Source organism: Dysidea avara, chromosome 1 (assembly GCF_963678975.1).
Source record: "Dysidea avara chromosome 1, odDysAvar1.4, whole genome shotgun sequence".
Lineage (NCBI taxonomy): Eukaryota > Metazoa > Porifera > Demospongiae > Dictyoceratida > Dysideidae > Dysidea > Dysidea avara.
The window spans coordinates 61,668,661-61,696,569 of NC_089272.1; the positions used below are offsets into that span (position 1 = coordinate 61,668,661).

The 27,909-nt window shown below is 39.4% G+C and overlaps 2 protein-coding genes and 1 long non-coding RNA gene across 8 annotated transcripts in view; 2 read left to right on the top strand and 1 right to left on the bottom strand.

Moving 5' to 3' along the window:
- Positions 1-27,909, bottom strand: part of LOC136239797 (uncharacterized) — an 81,286-nt gene that overhangs the window by 41,337 nt on the left and 12,040 nt on the right. Inside the window, exons 1-4 of one of the 6 annotated variants that reach the window (XR_010693605.1) lie at positions 17,780-18,770; positions 17,402-17,725; positions 15,740-16,981; positions 15,052-15,329 (exon numbers count right to left, since the gene is read on the bottom strand). The exons of 1 other annotated variant lie outside the window; for it this stretch is intronic. The gene's annotated coding sequence lies outside the window, so the exon portion shown is untranslated. Of the gene's footprint in view, positions 1-15,051; positions 15,330-15,739; positions 16,982-17,401; positions 18,771-27,909 lie in introns of those variants that run through there. 4 more of the 6 variants (XR_010693604.1, XR_010693602.1, XR_010693603.1 and 1 more) reach the window with 4 other exon arrangements.
- Positions 2,837-15,304, top strand: LOC136239727 (uncharacterized). The gene is made up of 3 exons (XM_066030447.1): positions 2,837-3,907; positions 3,956-4,048; positions 13,819-15,304. The coding sequence occupies exons 1-3, from the start codon at positions 2,891-2,893 to the stop codon at positions 14,791-14,793; spliced, it is 2,085 nt and encodes a 694-aa protein (XP_065886519.1). The 5' UTR covers positions 2,837-2,890; the 3' UTR covers positions 14,794-15,304.
- On the top strand, positions 26,371-27,462 carry LOC136251503 (uncharacterized). Its single transcript, XR_010699108.1, has 6 exons — positions 26,371-26,721; positions 26,770-26,880; positions 26,930-26,977; positions 27,032-27,082; positions 27,132-27,216; positions 27,273-27,462. It is a non-coding gene; the product is annotated as an uncharacterized lncRNA (long non-coding RNA).

Genomic DNA, 27,909 nt, shown 5'->3' on the forward strand with positions numbered 1-27,909 from the left:
CCAGCACAATAACTTTGATGCCAAGTGTTCACATAACATGCTTGAGAAAAACACTCTCCCTAGACCGGTCCCAGACTACCGTTTCACACTTAGGTATTAACATCAATTGTACAGGTGTATATAGTAAGGATATTTATCATACGAAGTCAGAGAAATGATTGCCTAGATAATTTACAGGCATGCATTGATCCAGAATTTTTAGTTGTGCGAAGTTGACCCCACTTGAAAATGAGGACACTCAGCCTACAACACTGGACTGTCTTAATGGTCCCAAAGTATCATACAGTGACCCTAAAAATCAAGACACCTTCACAATCAGTGTATATATGTCGATTCTGTTATACCCATATAATACACAGGTTTTACAGATCTTTACTTTACCCAACCCTGGTGAGGAAAATTAGACTATTTACAGTTTTAGTATGGGGTTGTCATAGCCACACACAGTGTGAATCAGTGAGTATGGTCGAAGTCTTGAGCAAATGACGTTTTATTGTGACCTGTGGCTTAAAATCTTTACCAGTTGACCTGTGACAGTTTATCTTGACCTTGAGTTTGACTGTAGTTGCAGATTAATCTGGTCACCAGTGGCAAAAGCCAAGTGGAAGCTTCCAGCATAATACGTACATTAAAAGTGGTCTGGCCTTTCATAGGGTATATGTAGGGCCATGTAGTCTTGCAGTTCATAGGTGATCCTAAGGGGAGGGGGTGGGGGAACAAAGTGGGCCATGGCCACCCTGCTGAAAAATGACTTTTTTTAAAAAATCTTGGGGAAAGTTGCAGTATAGATTGGCATTGTTATTTTTTAAATTTTAGTTTAATAGGCTGTTTTCAAGCCTTCAAATTGCAAAAATGAATTTTGCAGCTTTTGGGGGTTGCACCCCAGACCACCCTGAAATTCTATTTTATATTACAGCCAAACAACAATAGTCATGTTGTTCCCTACTTGGCTGGGTTGGCCTCCCCCGTAGGTAAGTGACGTCTAACTAGAATTGCCACTGTTCAGTGCAGTCCCGAATGTACTGGCCCGCACTGATCTACCTCACAATTTAACTCCTCTAGGTTTAAAACATCCTATACTACAAGTACAACAGCAACAACTGTAACAGCCATAACTAACCAGACAGTGGCATCACCCCCAAGCAACTTTCGGGCCACCAGCGAGTGTCTGCTTAGTGCCAGGCTAGTCCCAGGGGCGGATCCAGGAGCTGGCTAGGGGAGGGGCACAAACAGGGTAAGTTGTAGGTGGTTGCATGCATGGGGAGAACCATATTCTCTATAGTTCAGTGCTGCTTTTTTAAAGCAGCAAATAATCACCTCTTAGTGGTGTCTCACTGTTGATATTTGCCATTTTGGCCTTTTCAGATGGTTGTGAAGTCTTAAAACTGTTTAAAAGGCTCTGAATGTCTTAAATAACAGCAACACGATAATTCTTTTAGAGGCGCTTAGTACGCACGAAGGTGCTGGGTGACTATTTTACAGTTTACAGTTAGTTTGACTTCGGTTCGCTTTGTTCTCAGGTGAATTTGTAATAAATGCTAGTAAAATGTGCATATTTTCGTAAGTTTTAAACTGATCTTGGTTGGCCTGACATAAAATTTACTAGCTGTTTTAATCAGAAGCATGGCTGGCTCCTCCACAAGGTGGAGAGGGGGGGGGGGGGAGGGGGGCATTTGCCCCAAATGCCCCATCCTGGATCCGCCATTGAGTCCAGCTACTACTCCATTACCATACTAAAAATAATCCATATTATTTAATGTAACACGACTATTTACAGTAGTATTTGTATTTCAGATATATCACGCTTCCCATGTGAACCTGATAATAACAATAATAACTTCCAGTTACGTATCTGGATAATAACGTGCGTACCGCCTGATAAATTATGTTGATAAGTGATATAGCTACAAGTGATATAGCTACCATATATCTGAGACATATGCACTGGGTGGTCACTGGCACTAAAATAATTATAACATGCAGAAAAAGTAATATAGATCAGAGCCATGCATGGAGGCTCTAGAATTAAATATACTGTGTGAGCAGCCTGCTCAAACAGTGATCTATAGTTTTCTTCATCACTTGACAAGCATTAGCCACTTGCATCTGGTGTTAAAAAACCAAGGAAATAAGATCAATAGACAGACAATAGTTAAACCAGAAAGCTGATTGTCATGTTGTAAAGAACCATATTGATCTTATAATTAGCAGCCAGTAGATGTTGCTGGGTATGGGTGGGATAGTGTTCATCCTCCAGTACCTAACTGGTAAAGCAGATAAAATTATTTATTATTAACACTTTACAATTACCAACACCAAGGTCTGCTAAGAGGAACGAGATGGTGCTAGGAGGGCTGGCACTAGCAAGATAGCCTGGAAGATCAACGTAAAGTTTTAAAATTTCAGGTAATAATGCTGTTGGAGCCCATGAACGAGACTGTAAGACTGAATGATGTCTTCAGGTACTGATAGTCATATCTGCCTTCACGGATCCAGAGCAACAGAACATCCAGTCAAAGTGGATTGGGGAGCTTACATTTAGGGTTAATAATGATATGCAGGTTCATAGGAGTTGGTAAAGTATCACAACCAGTACGTGAGAGCAAGGACAACTGTTTCTATTTCCCAGCCAAGCTAGGCCTGATCAATCTCAATCTGCAGTCAAAGGACATGTAGCTAAGCTTGCTCCAGAGAACAGTATATACTGGCCATATAAGATATAGGAACTGAACTTGGCAAGAGGATGCAGATTATGCAGCCCCGGCCCCCACTATTCCTTAAATGTTACTTACCTTATAAGGTTTCAGTTGTTAAAATTAATCGAGTATCACGTGTACAACATTTAGGCTTTTGCGTGACAACTACGCCCAACACTGTTCTTGTGAGAGAAATGGCTTCTACTGATTTTCAAGGTCTAGTTCTGAAAGGAGTTGCTAAACTAGATCGCCAGGAATTGGGACGCGGGGCTTATGGGAGAGTTTATGCGGTTAAATATTGCGAAACGATCTGTGCTGCCAAAGAAATCCACTCCATTCTGGTTGAAGAAGTTGGTGAGGTGGAAATGCAACGAACAGTGGAACTTTTTATCAGGGAGTGTCGTCAATGCAGTACTTTACGTCACCCAAACGTCATACAGTTCCTAGGTGTTTATTATCCCTCGGGGGCGGGCGGTGTACAGGGCAGGATACGGCTACCAGTAATGGTTATGGAGATGATGGCGGGCAGCTTGACCTCACTGGTGGATAAACATGAGAATATTCCTGTCCATATAAAATTTTCCATTGTCCATGATGTCTCCCTTGGCCTGTGCTACCTTCACAGTCATGATCCTCCCATTGTTCACCGAGACCTCTCCCCTAACAACATCTTATTGACGGCACATCATGTGGCAAAGATCAGTGATCTTGGAGTGGCCAAAGTGATAAAGGCTGATAGTAGAAAGACAATGACTAAAGCTCCAGGAACTGTTGATTTTATGCCACCCGAGAGTTTAGCCAACACTCCAGTTTATGGTCCTCCCATGGATGTGTTTTCTTTTGCTGGAATAATCCTCCACACATTTAACCAACAATGGCCTCGTCCAACAGAGCAAGTGCAGTTTGACCCCAAGACCAGAAAGATGGTGGCTTTTTCCGAGGTAGAGCGTCGTCAGCAGTACATGGATAAACTGAGGGGAGGGGTGAGGCCACTGGTGGAAGAGTGTCTGGATAATGATCCTGCTGTGAGGCCAACCATAACAGTTGTTTGTGAGAGGATCCAAGTGAACAAGCATGTTTACATGAAGGAGTCCCCACAAGATGTTATCACTTTACACCAACAAGTGGAACAGAAAGATAGAATGAATGATGAGAAGGATAGAGAAATCAAAGAGTTGAAATCTGAAGTTGACCAGTTAAAGCAACAGCTGGTGAGTGTTATTTGTTACTAATAATAACATTACCATATATGGTCATAGTCCTCCACAAGGACTCAACAAGTAGCCAGTCAACTTAACAGAGTAACTTTAGGAGGAGAAGGACCAACAATGAAAACATCAAAATTGAGAATAGTAAGTCAGTAATGTTAGTTGTGCACCATACAGTGGGAATGTCACAGCGTTGAAACTGGGTCAGGTCACATTTTCTCTGTGTCATCCGGGTCCGACCCGATTTACAGATTATCCAGATCTGACCTGGATTGGATCACGTGAGAAACGAAATTGTTAGTTTGACAACATAGAAACTTATTAACGCTAGTCGTGCAGCTCTTTTGTGAGCCACGTCCACTTATTGTGTCACAAACATACACTCAGCCACGCCCATTTATTAGTACGTGCAGTCTGTAGCACAAAACTATGTTTGTTGCTGTCTGTAAGCTTGCGTGGAGCCACTCCCACTAATCGATTATTGTACAAGTTACACATAGTCTAGTCTTGCAGCAGGATAAGTACTTTGGTGAGCCACACCCACTTTAATATATTGGGAAATTGTAATACTAGGTATGCATGAAGCCCATCCAATTGCTGTCTGTAAACTCACAGTAGCTACGTGGAACCAAACCCACTGACTGATTTTAAATTATAAACTTACCGGCTTAGTTATCACATAACTACTTGGTTACTCAACACGAATCGACTGCTCAAAATGTAGTCTTGCTCTCTCGGGACTACCCGAAACATAGCTCTTATCACACGTCTCGGCTTTAAGTAATCCAGGTCAAATCCGCAAATCCGGGTCAGTGGGTCATCTGGGTCAGCAGTAGTGACCCAGTTTCAATGCTGGAATGTCATTATCTGGGGGAGCATAGATGGCTACTTAGTTCCCCCTCAGAATGAGATAAACATGAAATTGTTCAAATAGTCTATAAGGAGTCAAAGTGCTTCATAAAAGTGTGTCCCTGAAAGTAGTCTTAAACGAAGAAATGAACCATTTAGCTCTGAGATTTGGGCCTCTTCCCCACAGTACCAAACTTTTCCAATTGTTTGAAAGCTGTTTTGCACTGCTTATACATGTGGTTTAGCGATATACAAACTGTTGTGATATAACTGCCACATGCTTCCTGTGGTTATGCGTGCTGATCATGTGATCACAGTGGAACTTCAATTACCTGAACTTCAAAACAGTTGTTCTATTAGGGTAGTGAATGTTCTGTTAGAGAAATATTTACATAAGTGTTAAATACATTGTTTTAAGATGATTTTATACACAATTCAACATACAGTACTGTAGTACAGTAGTACTCATGTAGTACTCATGTTGTACAGTAATACTGTATGAAAGGAATACTCCAAAAAAAATTGATGTTGTTCTACCTCTAAACACCAGGTGCCGTGCAGCTAGCTAATTCATCTGGAATTAACCATAGATAGTATATGCTACTATGAACTAACCAACTATGTATTACTATTTTATAATAGGGTAGTTTTTGGTTGTACAATAATATTATTAGCTAATTCTCGGATTTTGTAATTTATGAAATTTTCGTAATTCGTTCAATTACGTTGCTATGCACTGCTAAGGAAGCGCTTGTTAAACAAACCACTTTAACCAACATATTACGCACAGAAGTATCTTCTAAACTGTTTTGTAGTTTGACTATCGTGTTTTTTCCCACAAATTCTCTTGACAAAGCCTCAAAGTTGCTCTTCATTTTCGTTCGCGTATGTAAGGGATACGCCTCCTTTCAACTCGAAGCGATAGGTTATTCCTGGTAGTGTATGAGGCCTGCACCATTGTTTTTCAGTTGTTGAATACCTGAAAACCTCAAAGGGAAGGCAGTTTACAAAGCCTGAGGAAAGTCGCCACACCTGTATTTCAGTCTGCCGAAAAGAAACCACCTCAGAGCAAAGTTCACCTGTGCAGAAGTTTAATACAGACTTTATTTCACTTTTACTTCTTACGTAAAAACTGCTTTTACCGTTATTTAACGATTTTGCTCACGTGGGTGCGTATGGACAAACATAGGTAGATAGGTAGATAGGTACACACACACTTTTACGAAAACAATTTCAGTAAACCAGGTGCGCGCAAAGGCCGGCTATGGGTGCGCGCCTGGTTAATGATGCACACCTCCAAAATGCTACCTACCTAAACCATCACTGAAACATCTTATGTAATGAAAAGCACTTTTACAGTTGATATTACTAATGACAGATCTATAGCAATAAAGCACCTACAGAAGATACAAATACTGAAATAAAAGTGCTAAAATCATGATTTTAGTCTGCCTGCCTGCCTGCCTGCCTGCCTGCCTGCCTGCCTGCCTGCCTGCCTGCCTGCCTGCCTGCCTGCCTGCCTGCCTGCCTGCCTGCCTGCCTGCCTGCCTGCCTGCCTGCCTGCCTGCCTGCCTGCCTGCCTGCCTGCCTGCCTGCCTGCCTGCCTGCCTGCCTGCCTGCCTGCCTGCCTGCCTGCCTGCCTGCCTGCCTGCCTGCCTGCCTGCCTGCCTGCCTGCCTGCCTGCCTGCCTGCCTGCCTGCCTGCCTGCCTGCCTGCCTGCCTGCCTGCCTGCCTGCCTGCCTGCCTGCCTGCCTGCCTGCCTGCCTGCCTGCCTGCCTGCCTGCCTGCCTGCCTGCCTGCCTGCCTGCCTGCCTGCCTGCCTGCCTGCCTGCCTGCCTGCCTGCCTGCCTGCCTGCCTGCCTGCCTGCCTGCCTGCCTGCCTGCCTGCCTGCCTGCCTGCCTGCCTGCCTGCCTGCCTGCCTGCCTGCCTGCCTGCCTGCCTGCCTGCCTGCCTGCCTGCCTGCCTGCCTGCCTGCCTGCCTGCCTGCCTGCCTGCCTGCCTGCCTGCCTGCCTGCCTGCCTGCCTGCCTGCCTGCCTGCCTGCCTGCCTGCCTGCCTGCCTGCCTGCCTGCCTGCCTGCCTGCCTGCCTGCCTGCCTGCCTGCCTGCCTGCCTGCCTGCCTGCCTGCCTGCCTGCCTGCCTGCCTGCCTGCCTGCCTGCCTGCCTGCCTGCCTGCCTGCCTGCCTGCCTGCCTGCCTGCCTGCCTGCCTGCCTGCCTGCCTGCCTGCCTGCCTGCCTGCCTGCCTGCCTGCCTGCCTGCCTGCCTGCCTGCCTGCCTGCCTGCCTGCCTGCCTGCCTGCCTGCCTGCCTGCCTGCCTGCCTGCCTGCCTGCCTGCCTGCCTGCCTGCCTGCCTGCCTGCCTGCCTGCCTGACCACAGTTGCAAAGTTAGCAGCTAGGTGATGCATTGTATGACCACAAACTAAAAATTAAGTAGGGATCCAGGTAATATAAACTATAGCCCTGTGGAAAATGTCTACTTTGGCAGTAATTACTGTACTTCATTTTAAAATGGTTTTTATTGAAATACACTAGTGGACTTTTCAGTTAAACTGGCCCTCAGGGATTTCAGATAACTACTAAGGTCTCACTGTATGTACATTGAGGATTACTCAGTGTACAGACAAATCACAAAGTCCCTTTCTATTCTCAGACTGGACAAAGTTCTTAAGGGAACTGGTAGTGGTACACATCAATAACAGTGGGGAGAACATTTTATGAATTTTGTGATCATGAGAATTAAACATGAAATGACATTATTACTCTTATGAGTAGTGTTCCATGTTATGTCATTACTGTGTCAATTACATGTTTGCTTGAAGCTACAATGATCCAGCACTATTGCGATGTGTTATTATAATTTCTGACTGTTCTATTAGAGTATTTTGATGTTTGTTAACCAAAAGTAATGGTACGAGGTATTCGGAATTGTTTCAAAATGTCAACATAATGGATGATTACAGTAGGGACCTACAGAGTGTACCTTTATCCTCTCAATTAGTCCTGAACTACAGTAAATTACATCTGTTTACTGTAGAGGCAATTCTTGCTATATAACAACTTTTATGATCAATACTCTAATAGAGCAGTCGCATTACTGCTGTTATATTAGGGTAAGTGAATGTTCTATTAGAGTATCTCTATCTTTTTTGACTCAGTGTTTGAGGGACATCTCCAAGAGAATTATATTGTAGGGTCATTTCATGCCAAATCAACAAAAAAAAAACCCTGACCCCTTTGGATTTTCATGAAATTTGGCATAGACATGGACTCTACTAAGAAACTTTCTCATACCAAAATTTGGCCGATTCTATTGATCTCCCTTTAAGATATGACCTCTCCAAGTTTATTGCAAAATACTACACTGGTTTAATAAAATGGCCATAACTTTGTCAGTGATTATCACAAAACCTTTCTGTTGAGAGTTTTGGAATGCTTATTAAATTCTCTTTTAAGTGATGTATAATTCATTATAATTACTCAAAGGAAAGGTCAAACCACAAAAATGTGACATTTTCCTTTGATCTTACTTTTTCAAAAAAAGGATATTTCAATTACTCTCATTTTTTGTTCAAATATTCTTCTAATGCCCTTCTTTCATGACAGTAAGTTGGAAGTTGGGATGGCAAGTAGATCATGAGTTGTGGCTACATACGTAATTTTACATGTTACTGGGGGTATAAGTATGAACACTACTATAACAATACAAACTTTTAAATTAAATTATAGTATGGAATCTGCAATACACGTACAGTTGGAGGCATAGTATAGAAGTATCATAAGGTGATTAAACAAAAGTATCAATGCTCACCATTGCTGAAGCCACACCAATATCTCCTATTGCTATGTATATCGATGCAGTTATGATAACATGATTTTGGTGCAAACACCATCAGGAGTCCATAATAGAGATTTTATGAACTCCTGATGTCATTATAGTGGGAGGGCTTAGTAGCAAATTATCTTATAATACTGTAAGTTTTATAAGAGAAATGTTAGACAGAATTGTGGAAACTTCACAATAGGCCTCTATTAAAATCATGATGTTGGAGGGTTTTGATTTGGTACAGTGACTGTATAGAAAGGCCACCATATAAGGCCAACTATAAATTCTCCAAATGCATGAGATATCTATATACTAATCCACCTTTCAAAAGCAAGCCACTTGCTTGAAGGCGACTGGCCCAAAGTTTTGACCGGCTGAGATAGGTTCCAATGTAAATCATTCCTTATTCACCAAATTCTCCACCAAATATTTCCTCCACCAAACTTTTGTTATTATGTAGTGTCTGCTGACATGTACAGATGTCCAACAGACTAACAGCTGAAGAAATTGCAAATTTGGTGAATAAGGAATGATTTACCCTCCAACTTAATAATTTTAATGTGAAGTATCCACAATTTTGTCAACCTTTCATAAGATAATTTGCTACTAAACCCTCCCACTATATGACATCAGGAGTTCATGAAATCTCTATTATGGACTCATGGTGTTTGCACCAAAATCATGTTGTTATCATAACTGCACCAATATGCATAACACAGGGCCGGTGGAAGCTATTAGTGGCTGGTCAGGCAACAAGCCAGGTTTCGATTCAGGGATTGTGATGAGTGTGCGAAGCACGATGAATGACTGTGCCGTGAAGCACTCTGGCATGCGAAGCATACCCCTCTAGGGGGGTCTGGGGGCATGCCCCCCCCCCCCCCCCAGGAAACTTTCGAATTTTTAGTTTGTAAACCACATTCTGAAGCAAATTTAGCACTTTACAAGAGTTGATTTTAAGATATTGCTTCATACATACACCGACTTTTGTAACTTCCCTAGCTGTCACACTACCTTTCTATATGTTGTAAAGTCTAATTTCGTTTATACAATTGATCAGGTTTTTACAGGCTTTGCCTTCTTACCTGTACCCTCAATAATAATAATAACCTACCTTTCAGCAGAGCTGGAAGAACGTCCACCACACTGGTCATCACGTGCTTCGATCATTAGATGCACGAATATAATAGAGGATAAGCAAGTGGTAACGTGAAGTCGGTTGCACATCCTTTTACTGCATTAAAGGTTAGAATGGTTGGTGTCTGTCTAGAAACATATAAATTAGTGTATGTCATGATGACGTAACTACTATACGGAGCTACCTTATTAATGTGTAGCTATATTAGCTTAGCTAGGCATACGCTCACATGACTGACTTGGGCTGTGAAAATCTGCTACGGTAGTGGCCGTAGTGCTTACACCGGCCCTGTAACAGTAGGGGATATTGGTGTGTCTTCAACAATGGTGCGTATTGATACTTCTGTTTAATCACCTTATGATACTTCTATACTTTGCCTCCAACTGTATGTGTATTGCAACTTGGCCATGTTCTGATGAGATTCCATACTATAATTTAATTTAACAGTTTGTATTGTTATAGTAGTGTTCATACTTATACCCCCGGTAACATGTAAAATTATGTATGTAGCCACAACTCATTATCTACTTGCCATCCCAACTTCACACTTACTGTCATGAAAGAAGAGTATTAGAAGAATATTTGAACAAAAAATGAAAGTAATTGAAATATCATTTTTGGAAAAAAGTAAGATCAAAGGAAAATGTCACATTTTTGTGGTTTGACCTTTCCTTTGAGTAATTATAATGAATTATACATCACTTAAAAGAGAATTTAATAAGCATTCCAAAACTCTAAACAGAAAGGTTTTGTGATAATCACTGACAAAGTTATGGCCATTTTATTAAACCTGTGTAGTATTTTGCAATAAACTTGGAGTGGTCATATCTTAAAGGGAGATCAATAGAATCGGCCAAATTTTGGTATGAGACAGTTTCTTAGTAGAGTCCATGTCTATGCCAAATTTCATGAAAATCCAAAGGGGTCAGGATTTCTTTTTTTTGTTGATTTGGTATGGAATGACCCTGTAGTTTTTTATGGGCCTTGGCCAGTAAAATTATAATAGGTAACCAAAAGCATCATGCATTACGTCAGGGTAATATGGACAGTTGTCAATAGTTTAGTTAAAACATGTAATTCAGTGGTGGATCTAGCAATTTTCCAGGGGTGTACGCAAGAATTTTGAAAAGGGATTTCCACTACATAGCTAAGTGACTCACTTTATTAGAGTGTCTCAATCTTTTGCCAAAATCATAAGCTATCAGTGTTGCTATCATGTGAGAAACTATTATTTAACTAAGATAAATGTTTCACTTTCAATGTGTCCTATTCCATGACAGATTCCAGATTCTGGAAACCTGAAGTTTCAATTTCTTAATGTTTCAAGTAGTATGTACAATCCAAAGGGGTTTCCTGAAACCCCTGGAAACCCCCCTGATTTTCAGAGTGGGTTTCAGGTTCAGAAAGTTTTCAATAACTGATCCCAGACTGTCCAGCTGGGGTGAATGTTAACTTGATTATCTCAGTGGCTTATAGCTACATAGATCTATGGCATAAACTAGCTAGCAATGAACCAGTAAAAAAATACCGTTTCACAGTTGGATCACAGAAAGGCTTGAAGCAAAATCTCAAGCAAACAGCACTTGAAACTTAGTAATTATTTTTAGAGGTGCTTAACATGCTTAATCACCGTAATGGAATTTTCAGTGATTTCAAAGGCAAAAGTGTGAAGTTTCACCAGTAGAAAAAGTCCCAATATGATACACTATGTATAACTCCTGGTGACTCCCACACAATCTATAAATAAATTTGGAGTGCGCGCACTATTTACAGACGGGGGTGGTTTCAGCTGAAACCATTGCAACCCCCTGTATTTGCCACTACAATGGGTGCACCAGAAAGAAAGCAAACAATGAACACCAATTAATATTATCACTGCTGAAAACACACAGTATAATTTTTCTTGGCTGGTTATTTACACTTTGCAGAAATAGAATCAAATACTCTAATAGAGCAGTCACTTACTCTAATACAACAAACACTGATATACTCTAATACCTCTTGATTTTGAGAGTATGCCTATAAGCAGGGGTGGATCCAGACTATTAAAAAGGGGGTTCCATTTTGGAATTGCAACTTCAGCCTAGCTGTAAGTTGAAGACCAAAAAAAAAATAAAAAAATAAGGTCATCACCTCTGACAACAGCTGCCCCTCACCATAGATACCTTTACCAACTATATTTCCTTATTTATATCTAGATACATAACTTGCTACACTGTTCCTCAAAAGACTACTGTGACTGCTCTATTAGAGTATATCGATTTGACTGCTCTATTAGAGTATCTCGAGTAAGAAGGCTCTTTCAAAAAGGGGGTTCCATGGAACCCTTGGAACCCCCCTGGATCCGCCCCTGATAAGGACTTTTGATCACTGCCTAAAAGCAAAACAGGTAAAAATTTGAGCTTAAGGTTATGGAATAGTTTAAAATGCGTGGGCGGAACAAATTACAAAACCCAAGCAGGGATAAATAATTTCCAACAACTGTGTTGTGTTAGCAATACAACTAATTGTGCTTGTTTGTTTTTACTGTAGAACAATGACTGTTCTTGGGTGTGTGGTCCACTATAGAGCAATATTTTATAAAAATGTGCCGCCAAAAACCAGACTAACGGATTACTGAATCCTTATAATTTCGACACAAGTGACTAAACTAAAATATCTGGGTCCTGTGGAAGCAATTTTTTAAGTTACTGGTTGTATAGACGTTTTATTGAACTTTTAGTAGTTTTTCAAGTGAAACAAGCTCTCTGAAGGTTTGTATCTGAGTCACTGGGAAGAAACACACCAAAAACGCTTCCACAGGACCTAATAAATTTAATATACAGTATCACTATGCCCCAGAAATGCCTACAGCTTTTGCTGTATTTGACGGCGGAAAAACATGGTAGTGACAGCTGGGGCTGAGCGATGTACGCGCTAACTTACTTGTGTTACTACAACAAATTGTAGTGTTCCACCTGCCTCAAACTACACTGTAGCTACACAAAAACATTAAATATGAAGGGCTTCACCTTCATTTAAAACTTTTCATGCTGCTAGACTGGTTTTATGGGCTTCTCAAAAAGTATCGATAGGCATTCAAAATTTTGAATGATTGCCTGTGACTATACCGTAACCAGAGTCTATTTTGTTCACTATTCCTGATTTTACCACCTGTTATTCCAGTAGATGTCTATTCCACACATACCTATGTTGCTATGCCAACATAATCACAATGTATGTAGTGAAATAATCCAGTGAAAATACTATTTCCATTAACCAATAATGTTGTTATCGACCAATCACAATAACAACAAAATCAACTGATCTCAACAACAACAAAATCAACCGATCACAATGACAACAAAATCAACTGATCACAATGACAACAAAATCAACCGATCACAATGACAACAAAATCAACCTATCACAACAACAACAACAAAATCAACAGATCATAATAACAACAAAATCAACCGATCACAATAACAACAAAATCAACCGATCATAGTAACAACAAAAACTGATCGTAATAACAACAAAATCAACCAATCACAATAACAACATAATCAACCAATCACAACAAAAACTGATCGTAATAACAACAAAATCAACCAATCACAATAACAACAAAATCAGTCAATCACAATAACAACAAAATCAACAGATCACAATGACAACAAAATCAACCAATCACAACAACAACAAAATCAACCAATCACAATAACAACAAAATCAACTGATCACAATAACAACAAAATCAACTGGTCACAATAACAACAAAATCAACCGATCATAGTAACAACAAAAACTGATCATAATAACAACAAAAACAACCGATCACAGTAACAACAAAATCAACCGATCACAATGACAACAAAATCAACCAATCACACTGACAACAAAATCAACCAATCACAATAACAACAAAATCAAACGATCACAATGATAACAAAATCAGCTGATTACAATAACAACAAATACTACACTACCTTGTGGTCCCAATACACAATAATATTCTCCTACACTTGTTCCCACTATACAATAGCTAACTGTATGGACAATAGTACATGTGAAGTAGATAGATATTGGTAGTTAATTGACTACTTGATTTGTTATCACCTCAGGAGGCACCTCCATTAATGCCAACACTTACCAGTGGCAGGTACCATATGAAATGGACTAAACTGGCCAATCTTCCTGCTCCGATGTGGGATCCATATGTCACAGTACAAGACAAGAAGGTCTATGTTGCTGGTGGGAATAGTCCAGTTGATGATGCTGAACATCAAGTATATGTCTATGATGTCAATACTGACCACTGGGGTCAGTTACCTCTCTCAGGTCACTATTATGGCATTCCTCACATCATTGGTGGCAAGTTAGCTATTATTGGAGGACGTTTGTCAGCTACTAAGAAGAGAACTAATAAAGTTTCCACATTTGACGAAACAAGTCAATCTTGGACATCTTATTATCCTAATCTCATCTCAGTTAGGAGCAAACCAGGGGTGGTTACTCACCTGGAGTATGTTATTGTTGCCGGGGGAGGATTAGATGATACTACAAAACAAGATGACATTGAAGTTCTCAACTGGGTAGACAAGTCTCACTGGAGGAAGGTGTCAATTAATCTTCCTGTGCCGATACATGGCTTCACTCCCATTATTGCTGATGATCACTATATCATAGTGGGTTATTCTAGTGCTTACAAAAGTGCCTACAAGATACTAGTTGATGACATCACAAGATCAGATGACCAACAACAAACCAGTGACACACCCGCCAAATGGATTACAATGATTTCTGCCACACATTGGGCTACAGCCATAGTCCCCAGCTCATCCTCGCCAGTAGTAGTTGGTGGAGAAGATACAAGTGGTACAATACCAACATCAGATATTGTGATGTATGATGATTCTAGCAAGTCATGGAGGAAGATTGCATCCTTACCTTCTGCTAGATCAACAGTAGCTATAGCAACAGTCAACAATAATGCTATTATAGTCATTGGAGGACGTACTAAAGGAAACAGTTTGTATAATGCTCTATCATCCAGTCTGACTACAGTGGAACTGGGACAAACTCAACTAGTATACTAATAAGAGTTGTCATAAGTTAGTGTTTTACCAAGTTACACTATTTAGTTAGGAGTTAGTGTAAAGCTTGTGGTATAGTACACCTCAATTATACAGTTGTCTACATTGCACTGGCTGCTCAATCATTGTATCACCAACTACTGCACATACAAATTAATGGCTTTAGCTGTACAATACAAAGCACTCACGTGGATTACTAAATGAAGCTTCTGATAGCTGCCAGCCTTTTGTCATCTGGTGTTCTTAACTACAACTACACAGTTCATGTTGAAACTACAGCTTTCTTTGAAAACTGGACATTCAGGAATCTATGTTAACCCTGAGGTCCCAGGTTTGGTCCTCATAACTGTACAGATAATAGTACAGTAATGAAGTCTTGAAATTTGATACAATTAAACACTATTGAATTACAAACAATAACAAAATGGCTATTATTTACAATAACTTGTTGTTTACACAATCTCAAATTGGTCAGTGTTGAGAGAGTAGTTAGAGGAGTGGTCTTGTGATCCTCCCTCCGCTAGTTGTACACCTCCCACCTGTAGTCATAACAATATGGCTACCTTAACAACAACCAATACATGTGTACACCACAGCTCATAGTAAACTATCTCTACAGTGGACCCTCACACAACAGTCACCCAAATTCAGTATAGAGCATTTTCAACACATGATCTTCATTACGTAATTTAAAGTTTCGCCTACGCGTCCACCACATTGGTGAACCATAACGAAAACTCTCAATGAAATAACAATACAAAAACGAAACCGGGCCACGCCCCCAAAATACAAAAATAAATTCGGAATTTATTACGAGTATTGGGAAGACAATGAAAAATTCGTTTACTACTGTTCTTCACGCTTCGTGAAAGTACCTTTCTTTAAAAAACGGTTGGATTTTATATTAGAAACTAATATACTACACGTGTACAAATTTATAGCGCCATACCTATAAAGCAAGTCTCCGCTATTTTGCGATTTGCGATAGTCACTAGCGATTTCTCCTCGGATTTCTCCCAATAGGCTTTTGTATGGCAATTGTATTGTGGTTTTGGGTTATCATGCGAAAAATGTTCCTGCGGATATTTGTCACAGTTGTAGGGTAGAACGATTTTACGGTCACAATCGTGTTCTCCAGTGTCTGGGGTATATTTTGATGCCAAAGTCTTTGAATTTATCTTGGCGGGATGCTCCGCTATTTGGCGTTGAAGTGAAGCGATGAACGTAAAAAAGTAACATTTCACGACGCGTACCAAGTTTCTCGTCTCACCAGGATCTCCGCTATCTGTCCTTTTCAGCCTGGATTCGGTGAGTTTAGCACTTTACCATGACAATTGTGTGTGAATGTGAAGTGGGGACATCTGTAAAGGTTCCCTAAGCAGATATAATAGGCCGGCTGTTTTGCATAAATGATTATCAATCCCGGTGAATCGAGTATCTGAGCATAAATGGCTATTAATGTGTGAAAAACGTTCTATCCTTCTAGATAAAGGTTTTGCAGTTGTGTTCTTTTAATTTAGAAACTAAGGCATTCTTTTATACCAAAAGTTGCAGAAGCAGATCCTATGTGTGATGGTGATTTCAGGAAGTATGTCATAATTTAAATGATATTTGGGCATTTTGTATATGTGTAAATCACTTGAAAGTCAGGATAGTATTTGATGTATTTATGCTAAAGACATGTACACTGCTTTATTGAGTTGGTGCATTTTTAAAAAGTACACAAGGTGCTTTAATGTTACCATACCATAGGTAGAGAAATTTCATGGTAAAAATATTTTTGTGGTTGGTCTGAGACCACGAAAATATTTTTAACAAAAAATTTTACCATGGAAATTTTTTTACCTCAATTAGCTACAATTCAGTTACAAAGGTTATTAAAGTAAGCATAGTATTAGAATAGTTCTTGGGCTTATAATGCATTATTTAAAGGTGTATGGTAGTTAACATCTCGTATCGCTACATGCAAATATAATTCGCCGGTGCCTATAAACAGCTGGCTTTATTTACAGTCCAGTGCTTCGTTTCAGTTTTGGTTGCTGTAATTCTCAAGCTTTACCACTTCGGATCTGAATCAGCTTGAGTCCCTTGATCAGCAAGTAATTATTCTGGTGCCACACCCTGTTCCCACAATCTGATTGGAGGCCATCAATTTCCAGTAACACGGCCGGGTACATCACCAAAAGTGTATCTACAAATAAACCAAAGAAAGATAACTTTGTGATACAGTACTAAAAAATTCAAGTAAAAATATTTTCATGGGTTGTCTATACCCAAGAAAATATTTACTCGAAAATTTCTGAAACGAAAAATTTATATTTTTACATGAAAATTTCTCTGCCTACAGTATAAAGTTTTATGCTGCACATAAGATAGTTACTGGTTATTCACAAACACATCTTTTTGCAGGTGTTCAGGTGACCAGTAGTTATGCAGGATAGATTCAATGTAAGGAGGACTAGTATTTGAATGTGCTGAGAGGTCAAAGAACTATTCCACTGGTAGCTTGACACCAACAGTATAATACATTACTAATCATTGTTGTGTAGGAGTGTGACATTGCAGTAGCTTCCAAAATTTTTATTTTGTAATTTAAAGTATGATATCTTACTGAAATAGAAAATAAATACAACACATTGTTCCCCTTGTTCTGTAGTAGTGTCGAATAATCTTTTAGTGGTTCTACATGTGTTGATCGTTGACATATGCAAATACTATTGCTGAATGATCAAGTATAAATTACTTACACCTCTACATTTTGAAGTAGGAGAGGCTTCATGAAAATGTTGGTAAACTTGTAGTACTTCATATCGGTTATTTCACGACTTCACACTCAAATAAGAATTGAATTGTCAGACTTCTGGTAAATACCCTGTGTACCATACATCCCAGTAGGATGGGTTCAGGGTGGTTTCGACTGGGAATGCCACTGTAACTGCAACAAATGTGATATCTGGAAGCACACTACTTGTACACCTGCCATCGCTACCTGTCATCAAAGTGTGCAATGAGGAATTTGGAGAACTCCGTTGTGGCATCATTTCTGGAGCAACAGTATTCAGCACTGAAGAAAGGATTTCCTGCTGAATGGAGTTGGCTACAGCTTTCACCTCAGAAAAAGAAATTATGTACTCCAACAAAACTAGGTTTAAAAATATCCTGAAGTGTCAATTATGCCAGCATGAGTACAGAGAAACCTGTCTTAGTGGTCATCTGTGTAGGTAAACAAAGGCCACCTGTCAACATAAAAAATTTATTTTGATTTTTTACCTTAAGCAAAAAGTTTGTCCACCTGTACATGTCTATTGAGACCAAGAAATGTTGGCTCAAACGTGACCATGAAGCTTAGACAGGTTTCACTGTATGGGATTATTCTAAACAGTACAATGCAATGTGTCGGATGGGCTACTGTAAGGAAATACAAACAGCATACTCTTTTAGTATACCCTGATGTGTTATAGTTAGTATACAGAATGTGACTTCATTAATTACATTAACAGAGAAGCTAAATACACATGAAATCCAAGTTACACTGAACCACTCAGTAGTACTTTTTACACCGACAAAAGCGCCCACCACAACTTGAGGTTCCTTGCTCCACCTGGAACACTCGATTTACATAACGGAACTTCCTCTTTAGTCCTTGAATCAATTTACTGTGTGGTCGTTTCGGCCTTCACGGCTTATGATTCAATGGTATGGCCTGACCTCGGGCCTGACCATAGATCCTTTACACTGACGTAACGTCGTTTGGCTTCTCCAAGAAATATAGGAACGGATTCAACGGAGCATTACTTGGTCATCTACAGTTCTTCGTTAAACAGGCTATTCTACTCTGGATGTTCCTTGTTTCACCTCCTGCGATAACAAACAGTACAAGCGGAGTCCACATAAATTACGGTAACACGCATTTTACGGAAAATTTAATTGTTTCAAAAATACGCAAAAGTTTTCAATATGCAGTGTAATAGTTCGCTCAGTGTATCGTGTTTACAGTATTCTACTGGTGTTGAAGAGAACTCATACTAGAAGTGGAAGAAAAGTACATCTCTAGTAATTCTTTACAAGGTTGATCAGTAACTGTGTTCTATACCATATGCGTATTTTGTACCATATGCGTATGGTACATCAGTACCATATGCGTATACGCGTACGGTACAACCATACGCGTATGGTACGGAAAATCGTACCATCTGAGTATAGGCTATAGCTAACCTGCTTTGCATATAATATCAAGCAGAAGGTTTTTGCACTACCGTACCTATTGACTATGCCAGATGGCACTCTGCTTTCATGGGAAGAGGAAGGGTGGAGGGGCTAGTCTCGCTTAACGGTTTCTGTAATTCAGTGAAGATCGAGCTAGCTAGGTATATACCTCTATAGAGCAATCATATTTTGGTCTGATTAGCTATTCTATTCTCTAGAGCTGAGATGTATTTTGCTTTACTGTAATTAAAATATAATTTGCTTTACTGCATGATGCAAACCTACACTGTTAAACTGAGGTGGTCATAGCACACTTAACCAGCAGTACACCCTTGGGGTGCAGGCACACTTTCAGGATATAGCGTGTGAAGCACACAAGACAAGCAGTGTGGCCGTATATTAGTGTACATGGCATCCTTTATCATTTAGAGGTAGTATAGGATGTATAGAAAAGCATCAATTTTATTGAATTTATGTGCTATAAATAAACTTATTTAGTGCTAAGCCATTACACAGACACACTACAATAAAATGTGTATTTGTGTATAATTATGTGGTATGCTCTAAATGTGCTGGTACATAGCATGCACTCCTGTGGTGTATGTGATATGTAGGAGATGATTGTCCACATTTGTCCATTAGTTAGCAAATGTGAACCCATTTGTCCATTATAGTTAGCAAATGTGAACCATCATCTCCTACACATCACATACTCCACCGAAGTATGTGATGTGTGTGCGTGGCGTGTGCGTGTGTGTGTGTGTGTGCGTGGCGCGTGTGTGTGTGTGCGTGGCGTGTGTGTGTGCATGTGTGTGTGTGTGTGTGATATGCACAAAAACACATTTTATTGTAGTGACAGTTCAAGTCGCAGTGAACAAAGCTGGTATGTTTGTATCAATAAAGTAACCAATTTGCATTAACCATGCAAAAGTAAATTTACTCTTGATTAACATTAACTCATAGAATTTCCATTAGATTAATCCAGTCAACAGTAGAGAGATGAAAAAGATGATCAGTGGGGGCCCGTACATATCTTAAGGTAGCCTCAGTTGAGTGAAATTAAACCCACAATCAAACTCCAGGCTTGCATGGTGATATAGGTTTTATATACATTTTGAAACAATGTTTAAGTATAGATTTGAAAGCAGTAAGTTGCTGACTGACTAATAGTGTTGGGTACTGTTTGTAGATTGTTGACATTCCAGGAATGTTACACCAATTGTGAAACTGCAGATGATGTAATATTTCACAATAATGCTATGATGAGTGGTTAACTTTGATAATAAAGCTGTCACATTCTACCCTTCCACTCCTGAATGCACAAGTGCTTTTTTTCTCCACAGTGGAAATGCTATTACTTTGAAAGTACACAAGCTGGTATACTAGTACTGTATGTTCTTTAGAATATAGTCGAGTTGATAATCTAGCTGTTGCATAGCAACCACATACACTGAAAAACGTATTGTAAATTTTAATTTTTGTTTCTTCTTCCACACAGTACATTGTGGCTGCAATTGCTACACATATATTACTTCCTATTGGATTCATGATCCATTGTTTAATTGATACAACGAAAATTCAAAAATCAGGCCATTATTACATAATGCTACTGCTCCTTCATACCTGTAATAGAGTTTAAAATGTAATGTAATGATGTGACATGATGTAATAATTCATTATGCATACTTGTAATATTAATATTGTGTACTTTAGTTGTAAGAGTTAGTTGTTATTGTGTGCTTTCAATTATTGATTAATAATATTATATACAGCTAGTGCATGGTCTGTTCTGCCTATAAAAGATTTGCCCAAGAGCCTACACTTCCCTACAATTATAGAACAATACCCACACATATGTGATAGCCAGGGCCGCCCAGAGAAATTAAGGGGCCCAGGGCAAAGAGTTAAAGTGGGGCCCCAGAGGCAAGGAGGTTTCCATTCTGAATCACAACTTCACCCAAGCTGTTAGTTGAAGACCAAAAAAAAAAAAAGGTCATAACCTGCCAACAATGACAATAACTACCCCTCACCAACCATATCTCCTTATCTATAAGCTTGTTACACTGCTCCTCTGAAGAATACTGTGACTGCTCTATTAGAGAATTAAGATCTGACTGCTCTATTAGAGTATATCGATCTTTTAAACAGGTATTCAAGGGGCCCTTCATGGGGCCTCCTGGGGCTCCTTTCAGGCTGGGGCCCGGGGCAAAATGCCCCAGTTGCCCCCCTGTGGGCGGCCCTGGTGATAGTAACCATATTAATTAATTTGTATCCATTGGAAAATCTAGCCAATTTTTTCAGTCACATATATGTATATTATTTCATTAAATATTTTATTCTATTGTTGCTACATAATCTATTGTTTAGCTTTAATTTGTTAGTACACTAGCTTCCACTTAAAAATAGATATTTATGCCTGATGGCATGCACTAAAGGAGTGTTGAGCAGACAATTTTAATCAGATGAGCTCAAGAAGTACAATGTAATGATTGCTCAAACAGAGGCAGACCTGGAGAATGCTGATACAATAACATTGAGGGAGGTAGCAAAGAGATTTAACTGTAGAGAAAGCAATATTCCAGTTTGCAAATTAATGTAAATCTGGCTGTAGCGTAGCATTATTAGCATAATTAATTGCATGTGCAACAAATTCTTTTTAAACTGAATCTTTGCTATTAAATGAGGTGTGTACATTGCCTACTGCGATGAAGTAGGAAAACATAACATGGCAGAGATTTTATGGTGAGTTTATGAGTTCTAATGAATATTTCAGTAACGAATGTATATTATCTAGCATTGTTTAATTGTTAAGTGTGTTGTAGCCACTCACTATACTTACTGTGGATGGGACAATGTGTTTAGCTACTCTTATTTGAATGTATAATACTCTTTAAAGTTAACAACATCCACATTAATTTGTGCTGTAGGTCCAGTGTGATGAATGTGAGTGGTGATACTATTTACAGTATGTACAAACAAGAAAAGTACGCAAACAGGAAATTGGATCCTCAAAAGAAGAAGAGTGTATATAGTAGATAAAGATGCAAAGACAGTGAGGGGCCACTGATGTTACACAACTGATAACACTTACAAAGTTCATTTTTCAAGTTGTTAGCTTTGCACAAGCAGTATTAATAATATGTATAATTCAGTTAGAACTTACTAGCTACCATGCATGGTGACATTGTAATTGCTCTCCTTGCTTATTTACCCAATTGTGTTGTAAATTGTCAGTTATCCACACTTAGCTATATAATTTGAGTATATAAGACCATCTGCATGCTTCTGATAGCTATAAGAAGCATACACAGTACCATTCATGTGAAGTTCTGCAGACAACGTGAGATCATGTACATAAGATTTAGGTACATCAGTAGGACTATAGTGGGAAATGCATGGGCATGGCAAGGCCAAAAATGCATGCATGTGCGTGTGCTGATGGATAATTTTATAATTACAGCCAGTAAGCAGATTATTATGTTGTGTTCTAAGTTTACTCAGCTAGAAATGCTTGTAAAGATAGCCCATTGTAGCTAGGTGATGACAAGGCTAGAAGACACTGAGAAAAGGCATAATACGCATATGGTACGTACCATACGTGTATGCCTATACCGTACGCGTATGCCGTATGGTACGGAAAATCGTACCGTACGCGTATGGTACATACCATACGCGTACGGTACAAAATACGCATATGGTATAGAACAACTGCACGAAGGGGCGGACTAAAAATAGATTCTCGGATAGAGCCGTTCAACAGGGAATTTCTCTTAAAGGCTATCCCGGACAAGTTTCGTTACTCTGTTTGCTGTTGTTACTAAAGGTATTGGCTACTGGCCGTAGTACCGCCCGGAATTTGACTCAGCAGATCCACTGTAGCCGAGTTCGAGCTGCAGTGTGAATGGTTCAGGCTCAATCTGATTTTTAGTGAAATATGAGCTCTGTATGCCTTTGTAAATGCTATTACTAATTGTTGCATGATAGAAAGCTTAGCTATGTGCTATATGATTCTTTGGTCCATTGTATATGTAGCCAGCTGCCACCTAGAAATACTCAGTGCACATATTGCAAGTGGGATTGCTGAAAGGAAGACTCGGGGGGTGTCTTTCACAGATCTTGCAATGAATGCTACACTTTTAGGTATTACTGCTGAGGTGATGAGACTGAATATGTTAAAGTTGTCTTTATGTTTGATGATTTATTGCAGTGGTCCTTCCTTTATACGGCCATATCTGAGCTGTAGAAATGATAGTTTTGTTAGAGTAAGTGTGCATTGTATTAGACTAATTGAACAGTTCTGTACAGAAATGAGTGAGCTTCAATTTCATTTCAATTATCTGAACATACTCTGGGTTCAAATAGTAGATAGGTCACTATACTAATCGTCTCTGCCCCTCAGATATATCCAAATGTAAAAACTTACAAAACCAAACATGTAAAATAATCATACACTAAATGCAAGAACTTCGTGAAAATTATAATTTTGGGTGAACTGTGAAGTGGTGAGTCTCAGTGATGGTTAATACAATAAACCTTTCTGACATGATTGTCATTACTGTGGCTTATCCAGTGTACGTAGATGTGAGACATTCATGTAGTGCTGATGGGACACGTGGACAGACATGACAACATTTAATCAGAAATGATCGATTCAGCTGATGTGTGTAGTACTGTTTACATTATTAAATTGCAGATACTGGTTTCCTGGTAAACAGTGCATGGAGTCCAAGAATATGGCTGTTTTTTATAACAAAATAACAACAAACGCACAAACACGTGGACTGATCCATCTGTTGTTAACAATAAAAATAAAAATGCATATAGATTTTCTGGACATCTACTATCTAGTCTGCTACTCTAATTTTGTAGTTGATCATGACACTTGAGTTTGCATGCAGGTGTGCAGAAGATCTTCACGCAACTCTGTTTGTGTGCAGCACTTGCTATGGAGAAACAACTCAAGTACTATAGTATGTTTGTTTGTGTGCAGCACTTGCTATGGAGAAACAACTCAAGTACTATAGTATATTAAAATTATAAATTTAAAATAAAGTAGGAATCCAAACGATAAAAAGCAGTGAAACAAGAGAAGAACAATGGTAGCTATTACAGCATAGCTTTGTGGGAAATCCCTACTTTGGCATGATATTTTCGCAGGCCCGGTCACATTTATCAGTGGATTAAATCTTTTCTAACAAATCGTCAACAACAAGTAATCATAGATGGCTCAATTTCTTCTCCAATTCCAGTTACTTCCGGAGTTCCACAAGGCACAGTCCTAGGTCCCATACTGTTTTCAATATACATAAATGATCTACCAGAAGTCATCAAACACTCCACAATAAGACTATTTGCTGATGACTGCATATTATACAGACAAATTAAATGTACAGAAGATGCTATTTTACTCCAAAGCGATATTAACTCCTTTTTGGAATGGGCCTCGATATGGCAAATGAAACTTAATGTAGATAAATGTCACAGCATGAGTGTAACCCTAAGTAAGCTTTACACTATCCCAAGAACTTATTACATGGATAACTCTCCCTTGTCCCAAGTTGATAGTTGCAAGTACTTAGGTGTCATCATCCAATCAGACCTAAAATGGAACATGCATGTCAACTACATAACAGCTAAAGCCAACAAAATCTTGGGATTTCTCAAACGTAATATCTCATGTGCCTCAATCCATGCTAAGAAATTAGCATACACAGTATTTATTCATTCCCAACTCGAATATGCTGCAACAGTGTGGGCACCCTGGCAGTCTACCTTAATATCCCAGTTAGAACAGATACAACGAAGAGCAGCCCGGTTTGTGACCAATACATACACACGTGACCCTACTGTTAGCGTAACTAACCTTATGGACCAGCTGGACTGGGAATCACTTGAAAGCAGACGATCAAAATTAAGATTATCCATGATGTACAAAATTATCCACAATGAAATTTATATCCCATTTGATTTGTATACTAACTTTGCAACATATTCCAGTACAAGAAATTATCCTTTTAACCTCCTATCGTTGCAAGCATCAAAGACCTCATATCAGTCCTCATTTTTTCCAGCAACAATTTCACTTTGGAATGATTTACCTAACCAAGCTAAAGACTCTAATTCACTTGAAGTATTTTTGTGATTTGTCTGTACATTTTTCTTCATTTCTGAAGTTGTACAGTATAGGTAAATAAATAATGGCAGGTTATATAGAGCCGGTACCGGATACACTGTTTTGCCGGCTATTTTGCCGGCAGTGGAGGGTATAATACTTAGAATGTTACGTGCATTAAAAAAAAACTTGTACAAAAAACCTAAGAAAGCGAAAAAAAAAGTTGTCTAAGCGAGGGTTCGAACCCGGGCATCCGTACCCATAAGCAATGTTTGTAACGATTATACCACCGGTGCTGCAGCTAGTCATATTATTTAGTTTCTACGTTATAAACATCCGACTGAAGTGACTTCTATATATAACAAGAGTGAAGAAGAAACCAAAGCTGAACCCTAGTCTACCCCTAATGCTAAGGAACTACTTTTCGCATCCCCTAAAGTTGAATGCTCGGGGCAACCTACTAGACGCGTGCCCTAAAGTTGAATGCTCGGGGCAGCCTACTAGTGCCGGCACAATAGCCGTTAGTGTTTGCAAACCGGTACCGGCTAAATATACACTTCGATAAATAATAGTAATATCGTGAAGCTATCTAGTACCACACTGTTAAAACAGGGGAGTAACAGTAACTAGGGGAGTGAAATATTTTACTCTGAAAGGGGAGTTTGGATTACTAGGAGAGTAACAGTAAGGGTAAAGAGAACTCCAAGTAAGTGAAGGCACCAAACTGAAGAGTTCCCATTACCAGCTAGCTAGTAGCTAAGGTGAACTCAGTGAGCCAGTATGGCTGAAGCCACATATGAATGAGCCACATGCAGGTTATAGCTGTCTCACTATGTATTTTCTCCATTAACTAACCGGTTCAATTCTAGCCACTCAATGTAAAAAAGGAAAGTAATTATTTAGGCTTCCTTTTCAATGGCAGCCATTTACTCATGTTTTATTCTACAGGCTAACCAAGACATAGTGAAGGAAACAGAGAGTACGAAAACAGGAGGACGAATTGTTACTCAAGAATATTTTGAAATACGTATGTATAATTATTAAATACCACTTCTATTACAAGCGCATTATTTAGAGTGAAGAGTATTACCATAGAAACGGCTTCTTTAACAACAGAGCCGTGTTGAGTAGTTGAAAGCGCTTTGCTTCTCTGAGGAATTGTAGTGCTTAAAAGGTGATACTAAATTGTTTGCTTGTTCGTGAATAATTACTGGACGTTCACTAGAGTCTATCTCGTCCATTGCCGGTTTCTTCAGGTAACTTACGTTTGAGCTCATATCTGAGTCATCTCGTGTGACACACCGGTTTATTAAACTGGCTCCAACAGAAGTCACCACTGCTCGTGAGGGTTTAGGCGCATTATTGTGACACGGCAGAAATAGTTCAAGACTCAGGGAAAGAGAATAAGATTCGGCGGACTCAGTCGTATCCGCACTGACTGGTACGTACAGTATTCAGCCCATCCAAGCTCACCGCTAGCTACTAGTAGTCAGTGTGTAAGAAGTTGAAGACTTGAGGGAGGAGAGGAAAGCCAGCTAGCTTAAACATGGCGTACATATCATGTCCGTCTGCCTTCAGTTGACGTTAGCAGCCGGACACAATGATATTGCCTGGTAAGGTCAGTAGCCTGTATCATTGTCTTTTTACATAATTACATGCAGATTCACTGGAATTAACTAGTAAGATGTATCGTCTGCAGTTAACAAGAATCTTTGATACAATGTACATTGTGTGTCTTCAACTTCATCAACTTTCCAAGTTATTCTTGACCTGTAAGGAGGTAATGTTTATAGTTACGTAAGCACATGTTTACTTTTTTAGCATGGATGTCTCAATGTCACTGAGAACATAGAATTTTTACAACATCCAGTAAGTGTGTTAACATACAGTGACTGTGCATCAATTTGTAAACATATATTACAGGTGCCACAAGAAATCAGTGAACAAATAGACAAACAAAATGATGAACTCCAGGTAGCAAAAAAGTGCTGTTTTGCATGATAGCAACTGTTTGCCTTTTTAGTTTACACTACCAATGCTGCTGGTCTGGAAGAATTGTTTTTACAACTTTGTTGGCAACTGTGTGTGACGTACCTTCAGCCATAAAGGTAACAAGTATATGATTGTTGAATATTTCTTTAGTATACTGCTATATTTACTACAGCTGATAACATGTCATGTGGTAGGAAGTAACTCCAGTGAAGTGGCAGTGAAGCATCGTTTGCTGATGAAGCCTTGCTACTGGTCTCTTTTTTTCAGAGACTTTCCAATATTATAAAGCTGGATATTGTAAATGTTTTGTTACAGTTTTGCTGTATGTCTTTAACATCATTTGAAATTTTATACGGAGTTATTTGCAGAATTTCATGGAGTAAAGGAAACGCCTTGCATGCTTATGTAAACTCTCCTAGAGTAACTAGAACTCCCTACAATAGATTTTTCAAAGGGTTCCTGTTACTCCTTTGTGGGGTGTTAGTTACTCTCCACAAAAATATAGGGGTGTTAAATCCTCCCTACACTGGGAACTCCCCTAGGGGAGTAACAGTTACTCCTTATTTTTAACAGTGCAGTACCTCCGTACATTACCCTCCGTCATAGATTATATCAGTGAGGAATATAATCTATTCCTCCGTACAGTAGTGTAGTCTAAGCGTCTTAAATAATCTTGTGGCGTCTATTATGCTGTTTACAGAAAGTGTTGATACGGAAAATTAACGCCTCGATATGGATTCGTTGGATGAAGAAGACAAGCAACCTGATTGAAGATAAAAGAAAAGATAAGGCGCAGAGGACACACACTT

Bases quoted from the DNA above. Each gene is read 5' to 3' on its own strand.
- LOC136239727 (XM_066030447.1), top strand. From the start codon at position 2,891: ATGGCTTCTACTGATTTTCAAGGTCTAGTTCTGAAAGGAGTTGCTAAA. The intron at 3,908-3,955 runs GTGAGTGTTATT...ATATGGTCATAG, and splicing joins ACCAGTTAAAGCAACAGCTG to TCCTCCACAAGGACTCAACA. The intron at 4,049-13,818 runs GTAAGTCAGTAA...TTATCACCTCAG, and splicing joins AAACATCAAAATTGAGAATA to GAGGCACCTCCATTAATGCC.